The sequence below is a fragment of the Cnephaeus nilssonii genome (assembly GCF_951640355.1).
Source record: "Cnephaeus nilssonii genome assembly, chromosome: 14".
Classification (NCBI taxonomy): domain Eukaryota; kingdom Metazoa; phylum Chordata; class Mammalia; order Chiroptera; family Vespertilionidae; genus Cnephaeus; species Cnephaeus nilssonii.
The window spans coordinates 61,187,672-61,211,830 of NC_137085.1; the positions used below are offsets into that span (position 1 = coordinate 61,187,672).

At 39.0% G+C, this 24,159-nt stretch overlaps 1 protein-coding gene across 2 annotated transcripts in view; it reads right to left on the reverse strand.

Annotated features, from left to right (window-relative positions):
• The window catches only part of MLLT3 (MLLT3 super elongation complex subunit), a 260,712-nt gene that overhangs the window by 92,854 nt on the left and 143,699 nt on the right, over positions 1-24,159 (reverse strand). For both annotated transcript variants that reach the window (XM_079790495.1, XM_079790496.1), the window contains exons 3-4: positions 21,292-21,374; positions 15,244-15,387 (exon numbers count right to left, since the gene is read on the reverse strand). In XM_079790495.1, coding sequence (XP_079646621.1) covers positions 15,244-15,387; positions 21,292-21,374 — 227 coding nt within the window. The remainder of the gene's footprint in view (positions 1-15,243; positions 15,388-21,291; positions 21,375-24,159) is intronic.

Here is a 24,159-nt window from a genome sequence, read left to right on the forward strand (position 1 = left end):
TTGTCAGCTAAATCATCACTTTCTAATGCAAGGAAAAAGAATGGTTTGCTTTCGAAAGTGCCAAACGAAGTTGCCGTTTTATACCACACACACACACATAACCTGAAATCCTAGTCCATCTCCTCTCAATTAAAACCAATTGTTTCTGTTGAAAATATAGACTATAAAGTTGTAATATAAATTCAAAGATGTATCTGCAAACTACCTATAACTTATTTGGGAAAATCTGCCCCACTGGGTAGGGTCTGTTATAGAAACAAGACAGGTTTGACCATCTGACAGATTTACACAAATAACCAGCTTTCCAAAAGAGAAAGTGTATATTTTTTTGCCATCCCTGGACTTAGAAGCCTTCAGAGACTGCTTGGCGTGAGATGGGAGTGGGGCCCAATAATAAAGTTTGTGCCACCTCCCCGCCCCCGCCAATAGATGGGGATGCCTTCATGTGCTGCAGCTTTTTCTCCTAAAAGCACACCAGGGCAGCCTAGACTGCAGCTAGAGATGTCTTTGTTTTATTTTCTTTCTATTTCTTTTAGGAAATGAACCTGGGTTGTTTTAGACCTCTGAGAAGATGACAATGTATAAATGAATTAGCTCCTGAAATTGACTGAGGGTAGAGTTTGGTAGAAAGGGAAAAAAATCCAGGATTACTTCATGGAATACCCAGCACCTGGCATTAAAGTGTGGCCCATAGTAGTGTACTCAAATATTTTTAAAATACTTATACTTCCTCAGAATGAGGCAAGCATTAAGCTAAAACAAACACACAAAAGAAAAACCACATAGGAGGAAATTTTTATTTTTGTTTTATTAAACACCTAGAGCTTTCTGGGCAGGAGGTGGGAGGAATACAGGCTGGTATATGAAAACTAGAAATAGGACAAGACTTAGGAAGGTCTTCTCACACTTGATTTTCAGAATCAGGAGACATCAGTTTTGTTCAGGGAATTTCAATCTATGAAGCAAGAAACAAAAGGATAAAAATCTTCTGCCAGAAGTCTTAGAGGACCTGAAAAGCATCTTGGATTTTCTGAGCTGTCTTACCTGTCCTAGATTAAAATACTCGGAACCAGTTTTAGTCATGTATCCTGATTTGGGGGAGAGTGGGAGACTGGAAGAGAAAGAGAGAGAGGGAGAGAGGGACAGGCAGAGGTGGGAAGGAGGGAGGGAGGGATGGAGGGAAAGAAAGAGAGAGGGGGGGAGAGAAAGAGGGAGGGGAGAGAGAGAGAGAGAGAGAGAGAGAGAGAGAGAGAGAGAGAGAGAGAGAGAGAATGGATTAATCAAAGCAGCTTCTTCAAAGAAGAGGTGGCAAGCCAGCTTCAGTAAGCTGATTCTAATAAAGTGTATTACCATCCAACTTTCCAACCCTGAGGAGAAAATCTTTTAATATCTAAGCACTAAAAGAATCACTGCTACCCCATGATTTATTTGCATTTCTACTTTCAAAACCTGGTAGATTACAAAGTTATTTGTTGGCTTTATTATAGTCTTTTGCATATGCTGTTAATGCCAAGAAAAACCACTTCTAAGGTCATGTATACCCTTGCTATTCTGATGAGGGGAGAAAATGACTACCAAAAGTATGCTTGCCTCTAATTTACAGAAAATGAAAACGTAATCAATCCCCACAGATAGGTTGATACTGGCTTAAGAAAGTTTGGGTGGTAAGGGAGTGGGTTCTTAATTATCATTTTCTCCACACAAGTTGGATTCTCAGAAGCAAGAGAAATACAGAGACCTTCAGTCTATGAAGAAAAAAACAAAAGGATAAAGGCTGCTGCCAGCAACAAGCAAGCTGCTCCACCATTTGTCCAGCTGTCTTCAGGAAGGGGACTCATGCAAGATTACTGTAATGGTCAGTCCTAAGGCAACTAAGAGAAATGACGATGAGGAGTTGTTTTATTTCTAATTCCCTGCCCCTTTTAATTGCATTTTCAAAAGAACACTAATGTTACTCTATGCTACTATGTTATTGCAAAAAGAATATGCAAGAACACTGAAAACCCTGACTTAGGATCCCTTGCTTGACTCATTTCAGTATTTGATGCCTTAGTTTACTCATCTGTAGAATGGGGTGCTTGGACTATTACATCAAAGAATTCCCTTCAGCTATAAAACTGTATGTATATGTGTGTTTTATTTATTTTATAAATGAGGAAACAACCAATAGAGATGAATCATTTGTCCAAAGTTACACAGCTACCAAGTGACAATGTCAGCACTGGGAAAAAATAAAAAAGAGTCTGTTTCATAACAGAGTCTGTCCTTTTAACTGCTGTGCTACATTTGTTCTCTTCACGAAAAGGAGACAGGATAGGTATTCAGAAAATCAAGCAGAGAGAAAGCTTCTACATATCTCAACAATTCACAGAGGTTTGATTACTACCTTCGAGGCTAATTAGTCAAGTGCAGCTTTATTTTTGTGCCTGTGAGGCAGTCACCACGTATTGCTCTGCAGTGCAGAGGCACATACATCCCTAACCTCAATGCATTTCCCTTAAAAAAAAAAGTACATCAGAATAAAGATTTAAGTATAACATTTTTAATCAAAAAGAAAAAGAACTGAAGGCAAAATTGGGAGTATGTGCACAAACCACAAAAACCCCTTCGGGCGAAGAATAAAAAAGCAGCAAGAATGGGGTCAGATACGATGATCACAAGGCATCATGTGGATGAAGGAGAGAAGGTCAAGAAATCTGACCCTGGGAGAGGAGCGTGATGATCAGAAGAAACAAATGATTGTCTAACCACTATGCTGTGCACCTGAAACTAATATAAAATAATACTGAATGTAAGTTGTAATTGAAAAAAAAAAGTATAAATAAATAAGTAAAAATAATAAAATAAAAAGGAAGAGAAAAAGAGTAGAAACAAATCTAGGAAGAAAAACTATAGATGGGACATTAAAGAAATAAGACTCAACAAAATCAAATTCCAAACCTAATTCTGGGACCTCTGTGAAGAGTCAAAGCAGATAAAAGTGCATCTTTGCTGGAAGCCAATTCCAGCATGTCATAATTGCAAGAGTTTCATCAAAAGGTTGATGGAACTTGGGGACTCAACAAGGGTGAGTCACATATGTTGTCACCTGTTGGGAATGGCTGAAGGCATTTCCCCAAACCTGAAAAGGGTGATTGTTTGCTGCCAGACAGCTCAGGGCATCTTAATCTACATGTTATTGCCTCCTACTGGCCAAACACCTGAACAGCAGAAGGCAATTCCCCAATCTGACAATGCTTCTGTACGAAACCCTACCCTTTGAAGTGTGTATCTCCACCTTGCCTTAGGACAATTTGTGTTAATAAAAAGCAAGGGGTCCTGAGACAAGGAGAACTTGGTTTCTTCAGCCAGGCTCCTCTGCCTCCCCCAATATGCCTTTCAAAATTATGTTTCGTCTCTGGACTCTTACTTAAGTTACACACAGCCTTTCTCCAGATTGCTGAACCCTTCTTAATGCTGGAAAAAGAACCCCAGCAGATCTTAAGACTGGAAATACTTAAAGGCATTCTTATTCATGGTGACTGTTAAGATCTAGAATATACCTGATCTGGAGTTAATTGATGACTCTTTACCAGAGCAGGCAGAGCTCAAAATTACCAGAAAGGAAAATTCCACTTTAGTTTACTTAAAAAAATAATAAGTCACCACTCGTCGTGTAGTGATTTATTATTCCCAATAGCAAGGGCTATATTATTCAACTGGTCTTCCAGTTTCTGTGACCATGTCCTTCCAAAGGGTTAGTCTGGTCTCATAGTCACTGACATTTGAAGCACAACAGTCTTATCAAAAGTCCTCTTGCTCCCTGTGCTTAAACCAGACCTTTATAGATATCTATGTATGTTGGATAATCTATATATATAAAAAGCCAGTGACCGTAACGCCGTAACAACCAGAACGACCGGTCACAATGACACCCACTGCAGCCAGTGAACTGGCCCAATTGGGGGGGGGCCCGCCGGGCAATTGCCTGTGGCCCCTCCCCCCAGCCAGTCCAGCCCTGATCAGACTCTCCCACCCCAATCAAGAGCAGGGCAGCCGGCCAACCCCCCCGCAGCCCCTCCCCCTGCTGGCCCCACCCTTAATTGCACCTCCCACCCCAACAGGGAGTGGGGCCAGCCAGCCAACCTCCTGCAGCCCCTCCCCCCAGCCGGCCCCACCCCCGATGGGCCCCCACCACCCCAATTGGCCTACAGCTCCTCCCCCCAGCTGGCCCTGCCCCTGATTGCCCTCCCTACCCCAATAGGGGGCGGGGCCAGCTGGCCAATCTCCTGCAGCCCTCCCCCGCACCTGGCCCCACCCCAGACCGGCCCCCCCACTCCAATCAGGGGTGGGGCCGGCCAGCCCAACGCCCATAGCCCCTCCCCACAGCCGGCCCCACCCCCGATAAGCCCCCACCACCCCGATCAGCTCATGGCCCCTTCCCCCAGGCAGCTCTGCCCCCAATCGGCCCCACACACACCAATCGGGGGTGGGGCTGGCCAGCCAACCTCCCACGGTCCCTCCCCCGGCTGCTGACCCCTGATCACCCCCCACACTCCATTTGGGGGCAGGGCCGGCAGGCCCACAGCCTCTCCCCACAGCTGGCCCTGCCCCCAATCGGCCCCCCCCCAACCCCAATCGGGGCAGGGCCCGCTGGCCAACCTCCCGTCATCTCCTCCTGACAGGCCTGGCCCCTATCCTCCCCAATTGGGGCCAGGCTGGCTGGACCCCACCCGTGCACGAATTCGTGCACTGGGCCTCTAGTCCTATATAATAAAGATGTAATATGCAAATGGTCGTTACGCCGTGAAGCATAATGACCGACCACATAACAACCAGATCATGGATCAGCAGGAGGGTGGGGCAGCGAGCTACAAGCGGGTGGCAGAGAGCTACAGGAGGGGGCAGGGCAGCAAGCTATGAGGGGGGTCCGGGGGGGCAGAGGGAGCTACAGGAGGACAGGGCAGAGGGCGGAGAGCTACAGGAGGGTGGCAGTGAGGTACTGGCTACAAGTGGGAGACGGAGAGCTACAGGAGGGGGCAGGGCAGCAAGCTATGGGGGGGGGCATGGGGAGAGGGCGGGGGGGAGCTACAGGAGGGCAGCAGTGAGCTACTGGCGAGCTACTGGTGCACGGATTCGTGCGCAGGGCTACTAGTAGTGTCATAAGCCAAAAACACAAAGCAGAGTGGCAGAACAAGAGGCCAGTCCAGCCCTTGGAAAGGACATGGCTATTTCAAACTGGCACAATCTGTGAACAAATTTTCAGGAAATTTTTACTAATCATTTCCACAGGTTACTCCTGCCTAGACTATCTCAGACAAGATAGTTACTTTCTACATCAAAATCTCCTTTTTGTCTAAACCTATAAACAGAGCCACTATAGTACATGGTTGCCCAGAATGTATGCTGCACAAGGATGCTTGGTCAATGGGATGAGAACAAGCTGGAATCCAGCAGTGCCACTATAGCCCTGCTGTGTTCCCTGGGCTGAGCTTCATGAGGCAAGGAAAAATGAAGGCACTGATTTCTCATTTTTCCAAAGACAAAATAGACACTATATGTGTAGAGTTCTGCCAATAGAATCCAACCAAAATCTATCCCTGAGTCACTAAGAGCTTACATTACGAATGAAACTCATGAAGCTAACTAGATTTTTATTATACCTCCACTTTTTCTCTAACTGTGGTTGAGTGGACTAGTTTGTTTTATGGATAGGGCATTCTTATTTTACTCAATATTTCCATTAATGAAGCCTTTTTATATTTAACCATTTCACACTACCCATAGGCCTCCAATCTACCCTATAAGGGGAGGGAAGGTGAGAATGACATTTACAAAATTTACAAGATCTATAAAAACAAGTTGCAAAAAAAGAATATAAGTTACAAAATCTACCCTTACAATGATCTATATTAAAATATAAATTTTTCCAAATAACAGATCTAATATGGCCCATATAGTCACACAAACACAGATAAAAACTAGGCCATCATACTTCTATATTCATAACCATTGAAATAATCTCAAATTTTCCATTTACAGTCTTTAGGTCTTAAGCCAGTAAGTTTAATTTTGAAAAGCTGGGAGCCATAAGGTGAAAAGAATATCATCACCCACAACAACAAAAATAAAATAAAATAAAATAAAATAAAATAAAATAAAATATTTTACTTGTAACTTCCTAACTACCAAAATTTTCACATCAATACTCTGAAGTGTGAGTTTTTGAAGAACAAAAATAAAGGAACCCACAGAGTTTAAAACCCATTAATTTATGTTTAATATACTGTATTAAGTAATAATATAAATATTTCATGGGATCTTATCTGTATAAACAATACAATGTAAAATATAGTGATTATATATTATTTGCTTACTGCTTAACTATGTACCAACATTTTATTTAATTCTCAAGTTGGGGAAAAGGGATATTATGCTTCTTTTAGATTTACACTAACCTAAAGCCCGGGGTGAATTAGTAGCAGATCCAAGGACTGAATCGGTGCCTTCAGCTTTCCAATCAAACCTTCTTTCTATCACACGATGGCTACGTCCCTTGTGGGGATCATTAGATTAAACCACCTACCATTTATCCTCATTCCTCAAAAATTAAACACAAATATCTATTTCAAGAGTCTCAGACATTTATTTTTAAACTGCAACCTTCAGATCCTTATCACTGTCAGGTTTTCTTACAATTTGTGGAAGAAAAATTCAGAAAATAAAATGGTATTCATAGCTTCCCTCTTCCTTCTCTACCCACTACCCCCAAACTGTTTTTACTTAATGTTATAGATTATGAACACCCCCCCTCCAAAAAAAAAAAATATCCAATGGGGATAGTCAAAATAGATGGCTGTTCTTCTTTACATCCTAGGGTAAGGGAACAGACTCAGATTAGACAGACTTCAGATGCAGCTTTTAAACAAGTGTAGAATGAACTACCTGAGCCCAGAAGGGAGAAGGAATCTGAACCCCCAGTTTTCCATGCTAGGGACACTGACCTGCCTCGTTTTTTTCATTCAGCCTTCGCTCAATCGACGCAATAAGGGTATTTGAGCTTTGCACGGGGTGAAGAGGGGGCTCCGGTTATTCTCCCTCTTACCGAAAAGGTAACTAGGTAGCTGAGAAGGCAGGAAAGCTGTTCTATCACACACACTCTTTTTGGTGCAGGTTTTCAAAAGTCTGTAACTATCCCGCGATCCCCTTATGTGACTGACTTTCAGAAGACATTCAACCATAACATGCCGAGTGACATAAATAACCTTCTACTCCCATGACCAGGCTTTCCCTAAAAATGCACGAGGTCAATGTCACATTTGGAGTTAAGGCTCACAACGCTGACAACCTATTTATCATGTATATGTGCATTTTACTGTCATGATTTAATTTTGGGAGAGAACCAAAGATACAGGAAGGAGAAAAAAAACAAGTATGACAGAAAATGAACCTAAACCCCGAGAAACCACCAAGTAAATGAGGCGGCCTGCTTGATCTTAAGATTATTCAAATAAATCACCTTTTATTATAAGTGCCGGTGAGAAACAGCAGCATCCTTTTATTTTTTGAGGCAGAAGATCACAAGATGACAGCTTTCAGAAAATAATGAAAAAGCATACATGTTCCAAAACAAATATCCAAAAATTCGATGAAGCTGTCCAGTAACAGCCACTAAATATTTTATTATTTTTTGAGTCATTTTAAAAATAAGCAGCCTGTTGAGATGAGGTTGCCACAAAAGCCACTTACATTTTTAGAAGCCAAAGTCTTGACAAATCAGTTCCTAAGAAAATAATTTGTTACACGTTGAAGAAATCCGGAAAACACCGATCTTGGTTAAAGAGGCTTCCGTATCTTTTTTGTAACCTCTCCAAATGGAAGTATGTGGGAAGACTACCCATAAATTTAAGTTGAAACTGAACCACTTAGAATATTTCCAATTTCAAATACATTAAAACATGGTCTTTGACAGGAAATGAAAATGGCTTTTAAACATATGAAAAGATGCTCATTATAACTCATAAATGAAAAGTGAATTAAAAATGAGGTATCATTTTCACTCATCAGATTGGGAGAAATTTTTTCATAGGATCACCATGTGGAGAAGTAGGTATTCTCTCACATTGTTGTTGCAAGCGCAGAGTAGTATAACTTCTTTGGCAGACAATTTGTAAATGTCTATCAAAATTTAAATTCCACTTTGCCTTAGAGGCACAATTTTACTCCTAGAAATTTATCCTATGGATACACTCATCCATGTACACCAAGAACTATGTAAAAGGTTATACAATATAGCTTCTTTGGTGGCCTGAAGGAAGAATCAACTCAGTGTATGTTATTTTGTATTGTGTGTGTATTTATCTATTCAAAAACATTCAAGTTTTAGGGGGAGAAACTGTGATCTGTACCGTTTATAAATTAGCAGGGTTCAAAACTTCCTTGTAAAAGGAAATAGTAAACAACCCTATACAAAATGCATTGCAGAACCCTGTGATAAAATGCTATGTTCCGATGGCTTGACACAGTGGTATTAGAGAAAGCTCCTTATCATAAGATGCCTTTGGCCCTTTAATAACCAAAGCACCTTGTTGGGGGACCACGGTGGACCTGAATTCCTCTTTACAATAAGCAGAGTTTCAGAAAATTTCCAATTTATTCCTTGCAAAAACATACTACATATAAATGCAACTGTCACTCTGAAAAACAGGACTGCATTATGCTACAGACTTAACACACACTGTAAGCACACTCCCATGTCATCTCCAGCAAATCGTGCCAAATGGGCGTCTGAGATGTCCTATTGAAACAGGTGGTGTCTGAACGGAATTGGATTTCTGCCTATAAAAACCCTAGTTTTAACAACTGCTGTGGTTAGTTTTAATTTTCAGTCCTCAAAATTAACTGCTTGCCAGTGATTCAGAAATAGACTGAACAACATGTTTAGACTTTGCCTTGTTTAATTGAGGGGGAAAAAGAAAGAAAAAAAAGTAGGGGGGAGGCACCAACACCCTATCACTATTCCATAAAGAAAAACAGAACCAAAGCAGACCACTTGATTTTCAGGCCAAAAAAAATGGAGCAGCTGTAAAATAAACTCAGTTCTCCCAAGATGCTTGTCCCCTTTGTGCCATATTTTTTCTTTTTTTTATTGATTTCAGAGAGGAAGGGAGAGGGAGAGAGAGAGATAGAAACATCAATGATGAGAATCATTAATTGGCTGCATACCCCCTACTGGGGATCAAGCCCGCAATCGCCCTTGACCGGAATAGAACCTGGGACCCTTCAGTCCCCAGTCTGACACTCTATCCACTGAGCCAAACCCGCTAGGGCCCCCATTTGTACTTTTTTCATAGAAACACAACCTTGCTGAACATACTACTTCTTCTAATGGCTTTAAAAAGAAGCTTTTAATTTGTTAGAAATTTAGAATTAAGAAAGACACCATAGGCTAGTGTGTGTGTGTGTGTGTGGGTGTGGGTGTGTGTGTGTGTATGTAATTTTTTTTTTTTTTTTTTTAGAGAGAGAGAGATAGAAACATCGATTTGGTGCTCCACCTATTCATGCATGCATTAGTTGATTCTTGTATGTGCCCTGACCTTGGATTGAACAGTCTAAGCAACTGAGCGCCATGGCCTAGTCTTTAAACCTAAAATACATTCGATGTGCTGGTCATACTAACTGGTGGTAACCATGTTTTCCTGTGAATATTTCTACAGTAGCTTACACTAAAGAATGAACCTTTTTCACTGTACCTTTACTTTGTGATAGGAAAGTGGTTGAAGATGGGGTGATTGTCTAAACCAGTAATCAAAGGGAAAGGAACCAAGGACCAGGGAGGGTATCTACCACGTGCCACACCCCATGGTTATACATTCCCAGCAAGGAAAAGCCTGTCTCGTCCATTTCACAGATGATAAACTGAGATTTAAAAAGATGTACTAATTTCCTTCACCTAGAAATCGATAAAAAAATAACTTTTTACTCATCTGCTGATTTCAAAACGTTTCCAATTTTATCGCACTCCCTGCCAACAGGAAACCCAGAGAGGTGAAGTCAGTATAATGACAAGGTTTAGTTAGATGACATACACTTATCTTCACTCTGCCAACACCTGCCCCTCCCCCCGAAAGAAACTCATCCTCTTTCAATGGAATGTAACAGTTGTCAAACCCTTCTGCAGTGTTTCAGTAGGACTGAGTTTCAGCTCCAACAAGATAAGGTGGTGGGGAGGATCTATGGTGACCATAAAACCTTTCTGAAAAAGCCTGATATCCGGAGGAATATATTTGAAAATCACTCAAAAAGCATTCTCCGTTCATCTTTTAAAAAAACAAGCAGAAATCTCTCAGTGGAATTGAGAGGTGCTCCACTTGATCCCTTCGGTTAACATTCTGGAACAGATTATATCCAGTCTTGCCCTCAAAAGTGTATGGCTCACTGTCCTCGACCCCTCCTACCAACCAAAAAACAAGACCTCAAAATAAAGGCAGCCTCCCCCGGAAGCTCCCGGGCTGTTCTTTTCCATTTCCCGACCCCTACTTTCTGTCTTTTTCTTGCTTAAGGCTTAGGGGAGCTCGGTCCTAAACCAAATCTACACCTTCCCTGGCACGCTCCAATAAGGTCTCTCATTTAGAGAAACTACCTTCAGGGTTTTGTAAATGAAATCATTCTGCATTTCAATAGTCTCAGAAAATAGTGCTTAAATCCAAATGCGCCCTTCCCACAGACATTTTTCTTTTAAAGCAATGATATCCTTAATATTAGGGAGTTGTTTCACAGAAGAAAACAGGATACATTTTTTCCATGGAAGAAGTAAACCAAGATTCCTCTGAGACTCTTTAGAAAAAGTGGCAACATTTTTTAAAAATTTAGTGAAAAGAAGCGAATGTTACTGACCAACACCCCCCCCCCCCCCCGCCAAAGGTTATCATTTACCTACAGGTTTATAGATTATGAACTAGAAAAAAATCTGCAATTTTTCAAGATTCTTCTGACAAAAAGTTCTTTGGAATCATTTTTTTTTTTCTAAGACCTGAAAATTTTTCTAAGATGATGCCAGCTCTATAAACAACCTTTCTGATCTCTTGAAAAGCCAACATCTAATAGTGCTATGTATTTTTGGTTTATAAGAAAAAGGTGCAAGAGAAAAAGCCATAAACAAAAGAGTAAGTTTACTGTATTTATGCCTCAAGCTGTACATAATAATTTCACAAAATACATAAGGATTAATATTTTCCATTAAAGGTAGAATATATACAGATCTATGTCATAGATTCAATGGTTAGGTATAAGAAACACAGCCCACCCTCCACTTTCTCACCCCAAAACCCAGTGGGGAAAAAGACTTATCTGAAGAGACACAGCCATGAAGCAAGATTTCTAATAGACACCAAAATCAAAGGCAGAAAAAGCAAAAACAAAACCTTAGAACTACATCAAACTAAAAAGCTCTGTACAGCAAAGGAAATCATCAACAAAATGGAAAGGCAAACTATGAAATGAGAGAAAATATTTGCAAGTCAAATATCTGATAAGAGATTAATATCCAAAATATATAAAGAATTCATGTAACTCAACAGCAAAAAAGCCCACAGCCCAATCTGATTTTAAAATGGACAGAGGAACTGAATAGACATTTTTTGAAAGAAAACATACAGATGGCCTACAGGTACATCAACGTTGCTAAGTATCAGAGAAAGGCAAATCAAAACCACAAGAAGATATCACCTCACACCTGTTAGAATGGCTATTATCAAAAAGACAGTAAGTGGTCCTGAGGATGTGGAGAAAAGGGAACCCTTGGATGTTGTTGGTGGGGTTGCATATTGGTACAAGACACCATGGAAAACAATATGGAAATAATTTTCCTCAAAAAAAATAGAGCTACACTATGACCCAGCAATCCCACTTCTGGGTATATAGCCAAAGGAAATAAAAGCAGGACATCAAAGAGATATGTGCCTCTTGTGTTCATTGCAGTATTGTTTACCCAAGATATGGAAATAACCTAAATGTCCATCAACAGATGAACAGATAAAGATGTGTGTGGGGGTGGTGAGTGAATGTAAATAATTAAATATTATTCAGCCATGAGAAAAAGGACATCCAGCTATTTGGGACAGCATAGATATCACTTATATTTGGAATTTTTTTAAAAAGCTGAACTCATAGAAACAGAGACTAGAATGGTAGTTACCAGGGGATGGAGGAAAAGGGGGGGGGGGGGGAGATGTTCAGTTTTAGATAATTAAGTTCTAGGAATCTAATGTACTGCATGGAGTTTATAATTTATACTACTGAATTACATACTTGAACTTTGCTAAGAGAGTATATCTTAAATATTCTCACCACAAAAAAGAAATGGAAATTATGTGACATGATGGAGGTGTTAGCTAATGCTATGGTGGTAATTATTTTTAATATATAAGTGTATCAAATCAACACACTGTATACCTTAAACTTATACAATGTTATGCATCAATTATCCTATATAATAAAGAGCTAATATGCTAATTAGGCTGGATGGTGGAATGACCTTCCAGAATGACCAGTGGGTGGGGGGCGGGGCCGTGGGGCCACGAGGCAGCTGGGGCTGCGAGGGCCTACTCTTGCACGAATTTCATGCATCGGGCCTCTAGTACCTTAATAAATCTGAAAAATATTTCTAATAGAATCAAAATGGTTCATAAGTCAGTGACACAATAATAGGCTTCATTAATACTAAGACAATGACAACTATTTAAATATCCGATAAAAATAATACAAGTTAGCCAAAAATCTAGGTAAGACAAAAAAATGTTTGTCTCACATTTCCCTAAAAGACTAAATAAAATAATAAGAATCTATGAAATTACTTTCATTTCGAATGATTTTTTAAATTTAAATTTTACCATAAAATTCACTGGGATCAGTCCCTTAAAAAATTTGTCAAATAACTGGTGTGCTTGAATATTTCACATTTCAGCTTATTATGTTATAGTTGTCAAGACATAATCTAAGTCTAATGGGAAAAAAACTCTGCAGGCTTCAAACAGCACTTAAAGAAACACAAAGAAGGAAAGTTGGAAGTCAAGGAAGATAATTCTGAGATAAAGGCTGAGTCGAGTAAAAGACAGAAATCTACTAGAGACCTTATCAGGAGGCAGTGCTACACTCCACTGCATTATCAATGACCTGTAACCTCTTCTCCAGCTCACAAGCAACCCTTGAGTACTCTGGGTCTAAGTGGTTGTTTTAAAAAGTTCTTGTGTCATATTTACTTTTTCCTACGACCCTTATCAGAAGCCTGATGTACTCAAACTCCATAATTCACATGCTCCAATTACCTACCTAACTGCATACCCAAGAGGAATAATCAGAAGCATAAAATGCCACCCCCATAAAAGGAAAAATGAGAACTAGGATTTAAAATGAACCAGTTCATTTTTAAGGGCATAGACATAGATAAATAGCATCAACACTGTGCTCTTGGTAACTATAAAAAGAATATAATAGAGTTTCTATTTTTATTTTTTTTTAAAAGCACCATTTCATTAATAAATATATAATAAGTCCTTAACTTTAAAATGAGTAATTTCCTATCCAAGTAATAACCTGGGCCAACCGTGCTTAGCTTCTGAAATCAGATGAGACTGGGCATGTACATGGGGGGTCAAAAATATAGTGACGGAAGATGTGACTCTGGGTGATGGGTACACAATGCAATATACAGATGATATATCATAGAATTATACACTAGAAACCTATACAATCTTATCAACCAATGTCACCCCAATAAATTTAATTAAAAAAAATAAAAATTAAATGAATTGTATTACCAAAGCCGTGGAGATGCATTTCCACATAAAATACTGTAAGCGGTGATTCATTTCCAAAGCTACTAACATAGTATAGTACTGACTGAATTGTAGTAAAAGTACTTGCAATGCCTCAAATGCTTATTTAATTAGTAGTTCAAGTGAAAGTATAGGAGCTTGGCAAAACAGAACTCCAAAATATGGATGTCAGGGATTCCATATACTGTATTTTCCGGCGTATAAGACGACTGGGCGTATAAGATTTTCCTGGGTTAAAAAGTCGTCTTATATGCCGGAAAATACGGTAGTCCAATATATCTAATCCCATCAATATAGTCCAATATACCGTATTTTCCGGCGTATAAAACAACTTTTTAACCCAGGAAAATCTTATACGCCCAGTCGTCTTATATGCCGGAAAGTACGGTAATCCAAAATGTTCACACAAATATATTTATGGGTGATTTTCTTAAGAGAGGGTCTACAGCTTGCCTGAAGCTCTCAAAGTGGTTGTCCATAACCTCATAAAGGGAAGGAACTTCTGTGCTGTATAAAACCCAGCTCTTTCAAACAAAGCCCTCCAGTAGATTTTACCAGTGAAATGAGGCATCTTGTGGAGTTATGGTCTACACATGCTCACATACAACGATAATTTCATGGTGCAAAACCATCAAAAACTTTCCAGAAAAACAAAGTGGATGAAATCCTAGAGTAAAGAACACAGTTCAACATTTTACGGGATCTGAACTTCCAACATAAGATGACACAGGAAGTTCATCTGAACTAGAGGCTGATTAGCCCAATGGTACCCATTGTAAAGTAGATTTTGACCAGTCAATAGTGTTTGTCTGTCAGCTGACTTACCCGCAAACAAATATGTCATAATGTTTATATTTGTAAGAAGTTAATTAAAATTTTTTCTTGTCCTAGACAAATCACGTGGACAAAAATTTACCACACTTTAGTTACTATCATCTTTAAAAGGAAAATCCATCTTTTACCTATATATAAATCAAGCAAATAATAATGTGTATTTAAATAAGCCAAACATGTAATACAAATGAGTATACCTTTTTGATTAATTTTTATCATGAATTTTTGAACAATAACTCCTTTTTATATAACTTTTAATGTGAATATCAACTTTACCCAAAAGTTTCTATAAAGTAATATAACAAAAGCCAGATACTGTTCTTTTCTTAATTGAGGATAGTTTATTGGTTTGGACTTTTTGTTTCAATAAATTTGAATTGCACACACTATAAGGCTATTCTAATCAACAATGTAAATTCATATTCATACCTACTTAAAATGGTATTGTTTGCTTAGCTTTTTATCTCAAACCATGAGTCAACAGCTAAGCCATATGTCACTTTATCTCTTTTACCTCTCTCAAAACATGATTATACTTAACACACTAGCTACTAGTTTTTCATTGGAAAGCTTTTCACAAGACAATGCCACTCACCCCTCCTGCCTTCAGCAACTTTCTTCTAAAGTCCTCTGTGGGGTTGTTGAAAGTTAACTTTTCACAGCGGAGGTGATTCACTGGTGGATGGCCTTCAAGATGCAGGAATAGGTCATAATCAAAGCGGACTTTCTTAGGTTCTTCCTAGAGGTTTAAAAAAAATTAAGAAAGAAAAGAAAAAGTTAGACATAAATAGCAATTTAGAAAGCACAGATTAACTCCTTGTAAGAAACAGAAAAGATGTCTAACAGCTATAATGTCAAAGAAATACGGGAGGAAAAATTACCATGAAATTATCAACAAAGCAAAAGAGAAATATCTAATAAATAAGTTCCTATGTTAGGGGAAAAACAAAAAGAATAAACTCATCATCTTTCCTATAAGCTTTCAAGTGGTATGATACCACCAACACAGCCACCCACCTTGAAAAACTAAGACACCCCTGAAGCCACAACTTCCCATTCCCTCTCTACCTCTCCACTCCCACCATCACCCCCACCATTGTCTCTCCCAAATATTTCTTGAATAAGCCCTCTAAACCATATCGTGTGGACCCTGAGAAAGAAGATACTTACTAAGAAGGGCTCCTGGTGGCTAACTGGGCTCAAATTTTAAAAAAACAACCTAGTAGCCATTTCTACACAGGGGCCTCTCACACAAATTGCACTTCAAGGAGAAGCCTGCACTGAACTGCCTGCCTGCACTGTGTTTCTGCCATCTGAGCCAATCCTTATAAAGGAGTCCCTGGAATCCTATTTCAACCAATAGGACTGAGGCTTTCCCCATCCCATTGGAGCTGCACAGCTATAGCCCCATCAACATCTTCCCCAACCAATCAGAGCAGCTCTATTCTGACCCATCAGGAAAGTGCCTTTTGGGTCAACTGAACTGCAAGGACTCGGAGTCCTCACTTGCATGAAGTCAGATCAATCAGGGACCAGGAACCGGGACTTCAGTCTATATAAGTCAGGTCCCTATGACTATGGGAGTGTACTTTCCCTTTCCACCAAAGATTGAAGCCTGTGTTTCCCTGGCTGAGCTAAACACTAAAGATGTCTCATGGGAGCAAAGTGGAGCAGACCAGCACAGGCCAGGGCAGACTGCTACAGAAAGGAACAGGCCAGAGCAGTGCAAAGCAGACCAGCAGGGAGCGGAGCATAGCTGTCCAGGGGGAGATGGTCCTGGCCCCCCAAGGCTGCCTCACAGTCATGCTGTTTCCACAGCTGTGCTGTATCACTATTGAGCTGTTTTGCACTAAATACGGTTTCCTTCTTCACTGCACCACAAATTGGGGATTCCTGTTGGTATTGAATTGGTGCCAATGACCATCAGTTGACACTGTCAACCTCTAGTACACACTGCCCTAACTACTACTACAAGCCTTTCTCTAGTGGGTCTTCGTACTTTAGGATTATTTTCAATTTCTCCTTCATTCAGGCCTCAAAAGTATCTACAGGGTGGGGCTAAAGTAGGTTTAAAGATGTTCATAAATTTCTATGATCAACTATAAACCTACTTTTGCCACACCCTATACATTAAACAAAAACTTTTTCATTTTTACTACTTGATTAAAATTTCAACAGCTTCCAATTGCCACTAGCCTAAAAATTTAACCTCACATGAATGTCATATAAGGGCTTTCATAATCTGGCTCTTGGGTCCATTTTCCTGAACTAGAAGAACAAAACAGCATCATATCCAAGAGGACACAATAATGAGAATTTCATGATACTGAAGTTCGACTCTTGAGCCATTACTTTAGTCGGCTAAACATTTAAACCTCTCTACACACTGATTCTTTAGCATCCGTGGGGAAATAAAGACTGCGGATAATAATAACAGTAACTAATATGAACTTTAACATTTATTTCATTTGGACCAGTGGTGAGTTGCTTTACAGATTAAGAAATTAAAGCACTTAGAATTTGTTATATATTACTTTACATAAAAATTCCTTGTGCATTACAGATATTAACCATCCCATGAAATGTTACAATTTTTTTTCATTTGCCATCAGCTTTGCCATTTTGTGTGTTTTTTATAGCAACTGTTTTTTAATAATAGCTTTACTGAGAATAATTCACAAACTATAAAATTCACCCTTCTAAAGTGTACAATTTAGTGGGGTTTAATACATACATAGAGTTATGAAACTATCACTACCATCTAATTTCAGAACATTTTCCTCCAGAAATAAACTTAAAACACATTAGTAGTCATTCTCCATTCCCCCAGGCACCACTAAATACTTCCGTTTTTATGGAGTTGTCTATTTTGGACATTTCATATAAATACATGAACATATATAAAATATACACACAATATATAATTTTTTGTGACTGGCTTCTTGCACTTAGCATGATGTTTTCAGAGCTCATCTATGTTGTGACGTGTAACGTGTACTTAGTTCCTCTTAAGGCTAAATGATATTTAGTTGAATGGTACACCAGTTTTTTTATCCACTTATTGGTGGATAAATGGCAAAAAGTGGGTTGTTTCCACTTTTTGACTGCCATGAATAATGCTGTAATGAGCATTTGTGTACAAGTCTTTATGTGAACCTGTGTTTCCATTTCTTTTGAGTATGCACCCAGAAGTGGAATTTCTGGGTCACGCTATTACTTGGTAACTCTATGTTTAATATCTCCAGGAACTGCCTTACTGTTTTCTAGAGTGGCTGCACCATTTTAAAATCTCACCAGCAATGTGTCAGGTGTTGGTGGTTTTTTCATACATTAAAATGTTACACAGTCAAACAAAGCAATGTTTCTCTTTACCAGAGTTTTTTATATTACTAACATGTGATGAGACAAAGTGATTCGAACCCAGTTATTTTGACTCAAAAGTCTGAGCACTTGAAACGGTCAGAATATACCTACAAATTCAATGTTTCCACCTCCTCACCCAAACTTCCCCAGACCATACATAGTCTCCACTCATTAGCTCACGACCACTTCACTTCTACTACCAATCTGCATGAAACCTGCTCACCTCTTTCATCAGGATGCCATTCTTTCCTGACTACGAGCTCACACTTAGTATCATTCCTTCTCAGCCTTCCTCGCATTTCCCTTCTTTCCTCATTGACCCATACATAGCCTTCAACTTTTGGCAAAGTTCCCCAGGGAGATGACACCCATTCATAGGGAGTCGGTTCCAACAACATGACAGTGACCCCACCCCCATCTGTATCCCTCGTCCAGCTCTTACTTGGCCACGTGCATTATGTTCCACAGTCTACTCACATCTCCGCTAGGTTGACCCGCAGCAACATCAAATCCATGCATTCTTTTAAACTGAAGCTACATTCATCTGCCCTTTCTCCTATACTCTATTCCTAGGCGAACAAAAATCCTAATTACTTACCAAGGTTAAAATACACAAAAATCATCCCCTGCCCTGTTCTTCCTTCTCGCTCACTTATCACAGTCAAATTCTCTCCAACTTCTGTTCAGTATTTCTTCTCAGGAACGCTCAGATCTATCCCCTTTTCTCCAGTTATAACCAGTGCCTTAGTTTAGACCTTCACCATTCCTCACCTGATCGCTTCCCTGTTTTTGAATTTACCCTATTCTACCTCCCCCAGTGACAAGAGAGTGGTCTTTCTAATACAAAAATTGGATTACATCTTTTCATTGATATAAAAGCCTTTAATGAAGTATCATTTTCTACAGGATAAAATGCCACTTCCTTAGAATAACCACCATAGTCATATAATACCATCCCTACATTTATTTCCTTTGTTCTCTTACTGCACCCTATCCTGCTGTAACTTTGCAGTTCCTCATTAACGTGCATCGCCTCATTCACTCAGCCTTTCACATATAGTGTTCCCCATGCCTAAAATGCCTTCCCTCCCAGGATACCTCCCTCCCTTGCCCACCTAATGCAAACTCATTATTCAAGACCCAACTAAAGCATGGAATACTCTGAAAAGTCTGATTAACTCTCCAAATAAGACATCTCTCCTATAGCATTGCTTTATTAATGTAATTATCACATTGAATTACGATCATTGTTCATTTACCTGTTTTCCTCTAAACTGTAAAACAGTCCATATATCCTTAGAATTTATTTTAAAGGGGTGGGGGGCTTTTTCCTGCCTTGTAATTTGGAGTATAAAGCCTTTTGGAAAGACATTTGGGCAATATCAATCAACATACTACATGCATATGATACCCTGACCCAGTAATTCTCTTTAGAAGTTTTATTCCCTTGACTTCATTTAATCATTCTTAACTATTTGATATAGCCTCTCCATAGATAAAATTTATGTCAGTGTAGATAGAGATTAGCAGGCACATAATATATCATACTTTGATATTTTTCTATGACTTGCCTTTAATTCACTTAGCAATATGCATTTTCAAGTCAGTATTTTAAAATATCTGAGTTGTATTTCTTTGTAATGATATACTCACCTGCAGATCATTTCTATTTTTTAGTATTATAAACAATGCTACAATGAACATTGCTGAATATATATATACTTGCTGAGTAAACTCTAAGGATGAATAAAATGATAAATATCCAAGCCATGCAATATTTCAATGACTCAGTTTCCTTTCCTTAAAACTAGGAATATTACTTATGTCTCAGTAGTTCTTGTAAACCTACTAAATGATGCAATATATGTAAATGGCTCAGAGACTGCCAAGGACAAAGTAAGCATTCAAATATTTAACTATGCAGAAATAGGTTACTGTCAAACATGCTCCCAAAATATAAATTTTAAAAAACAACAAACAAAATAACAATAAATGGGGGTATGGGTAGCAGGTCTGTAGGGAGGTGGTGTACCAGGGATGTAGTCCATGAGGAGATGGGCTCAAAAAGAAACAAAAAATATGAAAAACAAATTGTATCCCATCATCCATACATTCCTGTTTGTCAGGATAGTTTTCTTATAGCTTAATTAAAACTGAATTATCCCTTAATCATATAATAGATTTTTGCTGGGCCTTTGACCCATTGGAAAAAGCCAGTGAGACACTGTTTCAGTGGGAGGTACTGAGCATGAGAGAGGGGCTCATCAGTGGTTCTCCTACTTCACTGTGCATGAGAATCGCCTAGTTTAGCAGATATGCAGACTCCTAGGAACAGGAGATTTGGCCTCAGGAGATTTGGGATACAGCCTGAGAATTTCACTCCTAGCCTGCTCTTCGTGGGTGATGCTGATGTTGCTGGTACAAGGACCACACTTTATGGAGCACTGGCTTGGTTAACATGACATCCTATTAGCTCGGTCCCTTTAAAAAAAAGGGTGGAGAGGTGGGGGTGAATTATCTCACTTTTAGGCAAGTTTTAGAAACTATGATTAATCACTTTGGAATAAATGGAGGGAACAGTGTCCTTAAATGTAACATAGCATTTACTAAGTGCTTACATATATTTGAAGTGTTATTCTAAACACTCAGCTTTACGGTATCTAAAGGACCTACAGTATTTATAGGATCTAGCCACCTTATGGGGTAGATACTCTTATTCTATCTCCATTTTATAAATATGAAAAGTGATCCCCACAGAGGTTGAGAAATTTGTCCAATATTTTATAGTCTGTATGTTTTGCCACATTTGTTAACTGTTGGAAGCTTTTAAATCCAGCAGAATCCATAATATCTCAAGTTGATATAATTGTATATGCATATCATGTATGTGTATAGCAGCTAAAGATGACATATTATTCTTTGTAATTCTAAAAATTCTAGAAATATGAAAATGAGGAAAGGTGTATTTCACTGAAAAACCATAATTACTCTTTTCTATTTTAAAAACATATTAATCTTCTTTTTCAATAGAAATCACTCTTTTCTTAAAAAGGACATTTAATAATTTCATATAATCTGACTTCATATAATTGAAATTATCTTTTTCTAGCCACTTCCTCTGTAATTAAGGGGAATAATAGTTAAAATTCCTAGAAGACAAATTTAACTTATTTTAAAATCATCTAGAGATAGAAGGGCTTATGAATCAAAATTATTTTAAATATCATTTGGTTAATGAAGGATCTTCTACTGAAAAATTAATGGGTAAGGATTTACATACCTTGTTTTTAAAATAAACCTCAATTGGCAAAATGAAACCAGCATACCCAGATTCTTCTACTTTGTAAGGTGGATCTTTGCACACTGAAACATTAAAAAGAAAAAACAGGTGAGATGAGAATAATAGACCAAGAGACAGTTTCCTTCAAGAAAAAAACCCATTCTACCATCTAGATCATACTCAATTTTCACAGCCCTTTGCCAGGCCCCCATCTGCATCTCTGATCTATCCTTTATTTCTTCTCCAGAATCTATAATAATTTTTCCATGTAAAGAAAATGTGCAAATTATTTATTCAAATCTTGATGGGAAGAAGGTTATCACAGTCAACCATGGTCATTAATGACTTTATTTTAGTTGTTATCACCCTACCCTGCTTTAGGGAAACTGAGGAAAACTCCTCCTGGCCCAAAGCGTGAAAGTTTGCTAACGCAAGTACTACTTATGTCTAGTCTTTGATGTGAATCACTCCACCCTTAAACTTCTCACTTCTCTGAGACATCCTGATTTCTATGCCTAAAAGTGGCAGGACCCCCTCCTTCCGTTGAAAATCCCAAATCCGCAGTCTCCCAAGGTTATGGGTGCCCACTAAGTCACTATTTCTGACTTCCCCCAAATATGAATGCTTATTGAAATATTGGTATACACACAAACACTTAAAATCTATTCACATCATACAAATATATGAGAAACAATACGGCTTTTGTGTTTCTTATGAAGGAAGGCTGTTAGTCAAGACTATTTAGGTAAGCTCTTGGGAAATGAGAGACACCCTAAGAAGCTAAATATAATTTCATCCCACTAAAATTTCCACCAAGTCAAAGTCGGTGACAAGCCAACTGGAATCATTCTAGTTAAGGCTGCGTTTGGCAATATCACACAAAAAGTAAAAACGTAATGCAGAACACACCCTGGTAGCCCAAGCCCTCTGCAACGGGGCTCTGGTCTACCTTTCAGCCTTCCTCCTTTACTCACCCACCAAACCCCTCCTGTGCTTCATCCAAATGCATCAGTTCCCCTCAAATATGCCCAGCATTTCCCAACTGTGCCCTGTCCTCCTGTTATTCCTTCCATCACACCTTGATGCTATTCTTAGCATCCTCTGCTAGTTCAAATCCCAATTTCTTCACAAGGCCTTTCCAGACCACAAAGTACTATCATCTCTTCTCCTTTTACCCTCCCAACGCATTAACTGTCTGAACCACTGGTTCGATACCCAATGGAGTTCCTTATTACTATATATTCAGGAATTTCATCTGTAATTTCCTTTCATTCCTCAGAGACCGAAATATTTGCCTCAGGAACATAAAGAGTGTTAAGGGCTCAGGCCTGGGTGGCCATCCAGGATCCACCTCGGACTAGCCAGGCCAAGCTCTATAAAATTACTCAAATTCTCTGAACCCCACGTTTCTCTTCTGGACAGCGAAAAGATTAAATAGGATGATATATGAAAAAGACACAGCACAGATCCTGGAACATAAAGTTTTCAGTAGTGACTGAAGTGAGGCAGGAAATCTAACCTGTGAAATCTAACATGTAACCTTTTTGGCTAAAAAGAGAAAGGAGGCAGCAAGTAGAAAGCCCTGGATTTGGGTTAGAAGACTCTAGTCCACAGCCCTGGACTAAGAATTTTCCAGACAACTTCCATTTCCTTTCACTTTAAAAGAGAACACAACATCTACACATCTCTAAGCATGGCCGTCAAAATGCAAGAAAACCACATATGTGGGAAAATATAAGTGTGAGGCATTTTTATTACAGACGACCATGATGACGTACATGAACACAGGTTAGACATTCCACAAGTACAAATGTGGTTACCAAGAGGTATGCTGAAGATAGGATTTTAACATTTGACTTTCTCCTTTTGTCCACCTTAGAACCAATTCTCCAAACTGACATCAGAAGTTAATCAGGAATGAGGGATCTCACCTGACCTTACACGTTTCTCTAATAAAATATGAAAAAGCACAAGAGTGACTTGGTCCTTCACCCACTGACCACCTGCCAACCTGTCATGAATATTCAAATACCCTGAACACTGAGGGTGGGAGTGATGCTACTAAATGCACTGAGCACCCGCAACCGCACCCCAGCTAGAAGGCTAGCATTATACCCACAACCTTTCCGAGCTGCAGAGCCCCTTTTTAGAACAGCAATTTCAGTGTCCAGGTTGTTGGGATTAATCATGCCAATGTCGTTTGAAGGAAGTTTATTCTGCGGGTTGCTGTACGTGCCAGAAGTTATAGCTGTTCCTCTATACACCCTTTTGTATAATTCATTTTTTCTATTCTGCATGCAAATTGCTCCTATTATAGGAAACAGCTGTTAGTGAGCATATCTCATAGTTGAAAGTCTTTGATTTTTCTACCCTCTAAAGGAAATGATGTTATGTATTAATATTCCAGAGAAGTCTGGTATTATAAGAAACTGTTTACCAACACATACCTCAATTATTTTTAAACGAAATACTTTCATAAATAACAATGAACAATGTCTGAGTTCTTCATTAGAAGCAAACAATATTTTATACACAATAAACATGCCAGAAAATCAGTAGCAATACAAAAACAAACTTACAGTTCTGACTGGAGAAAGTCAAATTAGGGGAAATAGTTTGCTTGTTTATTTGTTCGTGTATCTTATAACCAGAATAATTAATATGAGTTTTTAACTCAGTTCTTAAGAAGAAACAGGAGTTAAAATTACATATTTTAGCCAGTAGGGATAGTACATTAGACATAAAGCATTATTTTTAAACTAGTAGAACCACATTTGGGATCTCCTGCTGTCACTCAACAACTTCTTCATTAAGAATCCCTTTGCACAATGGTGGTATCATAGACAATTAGGTTTATCTGAGACATGA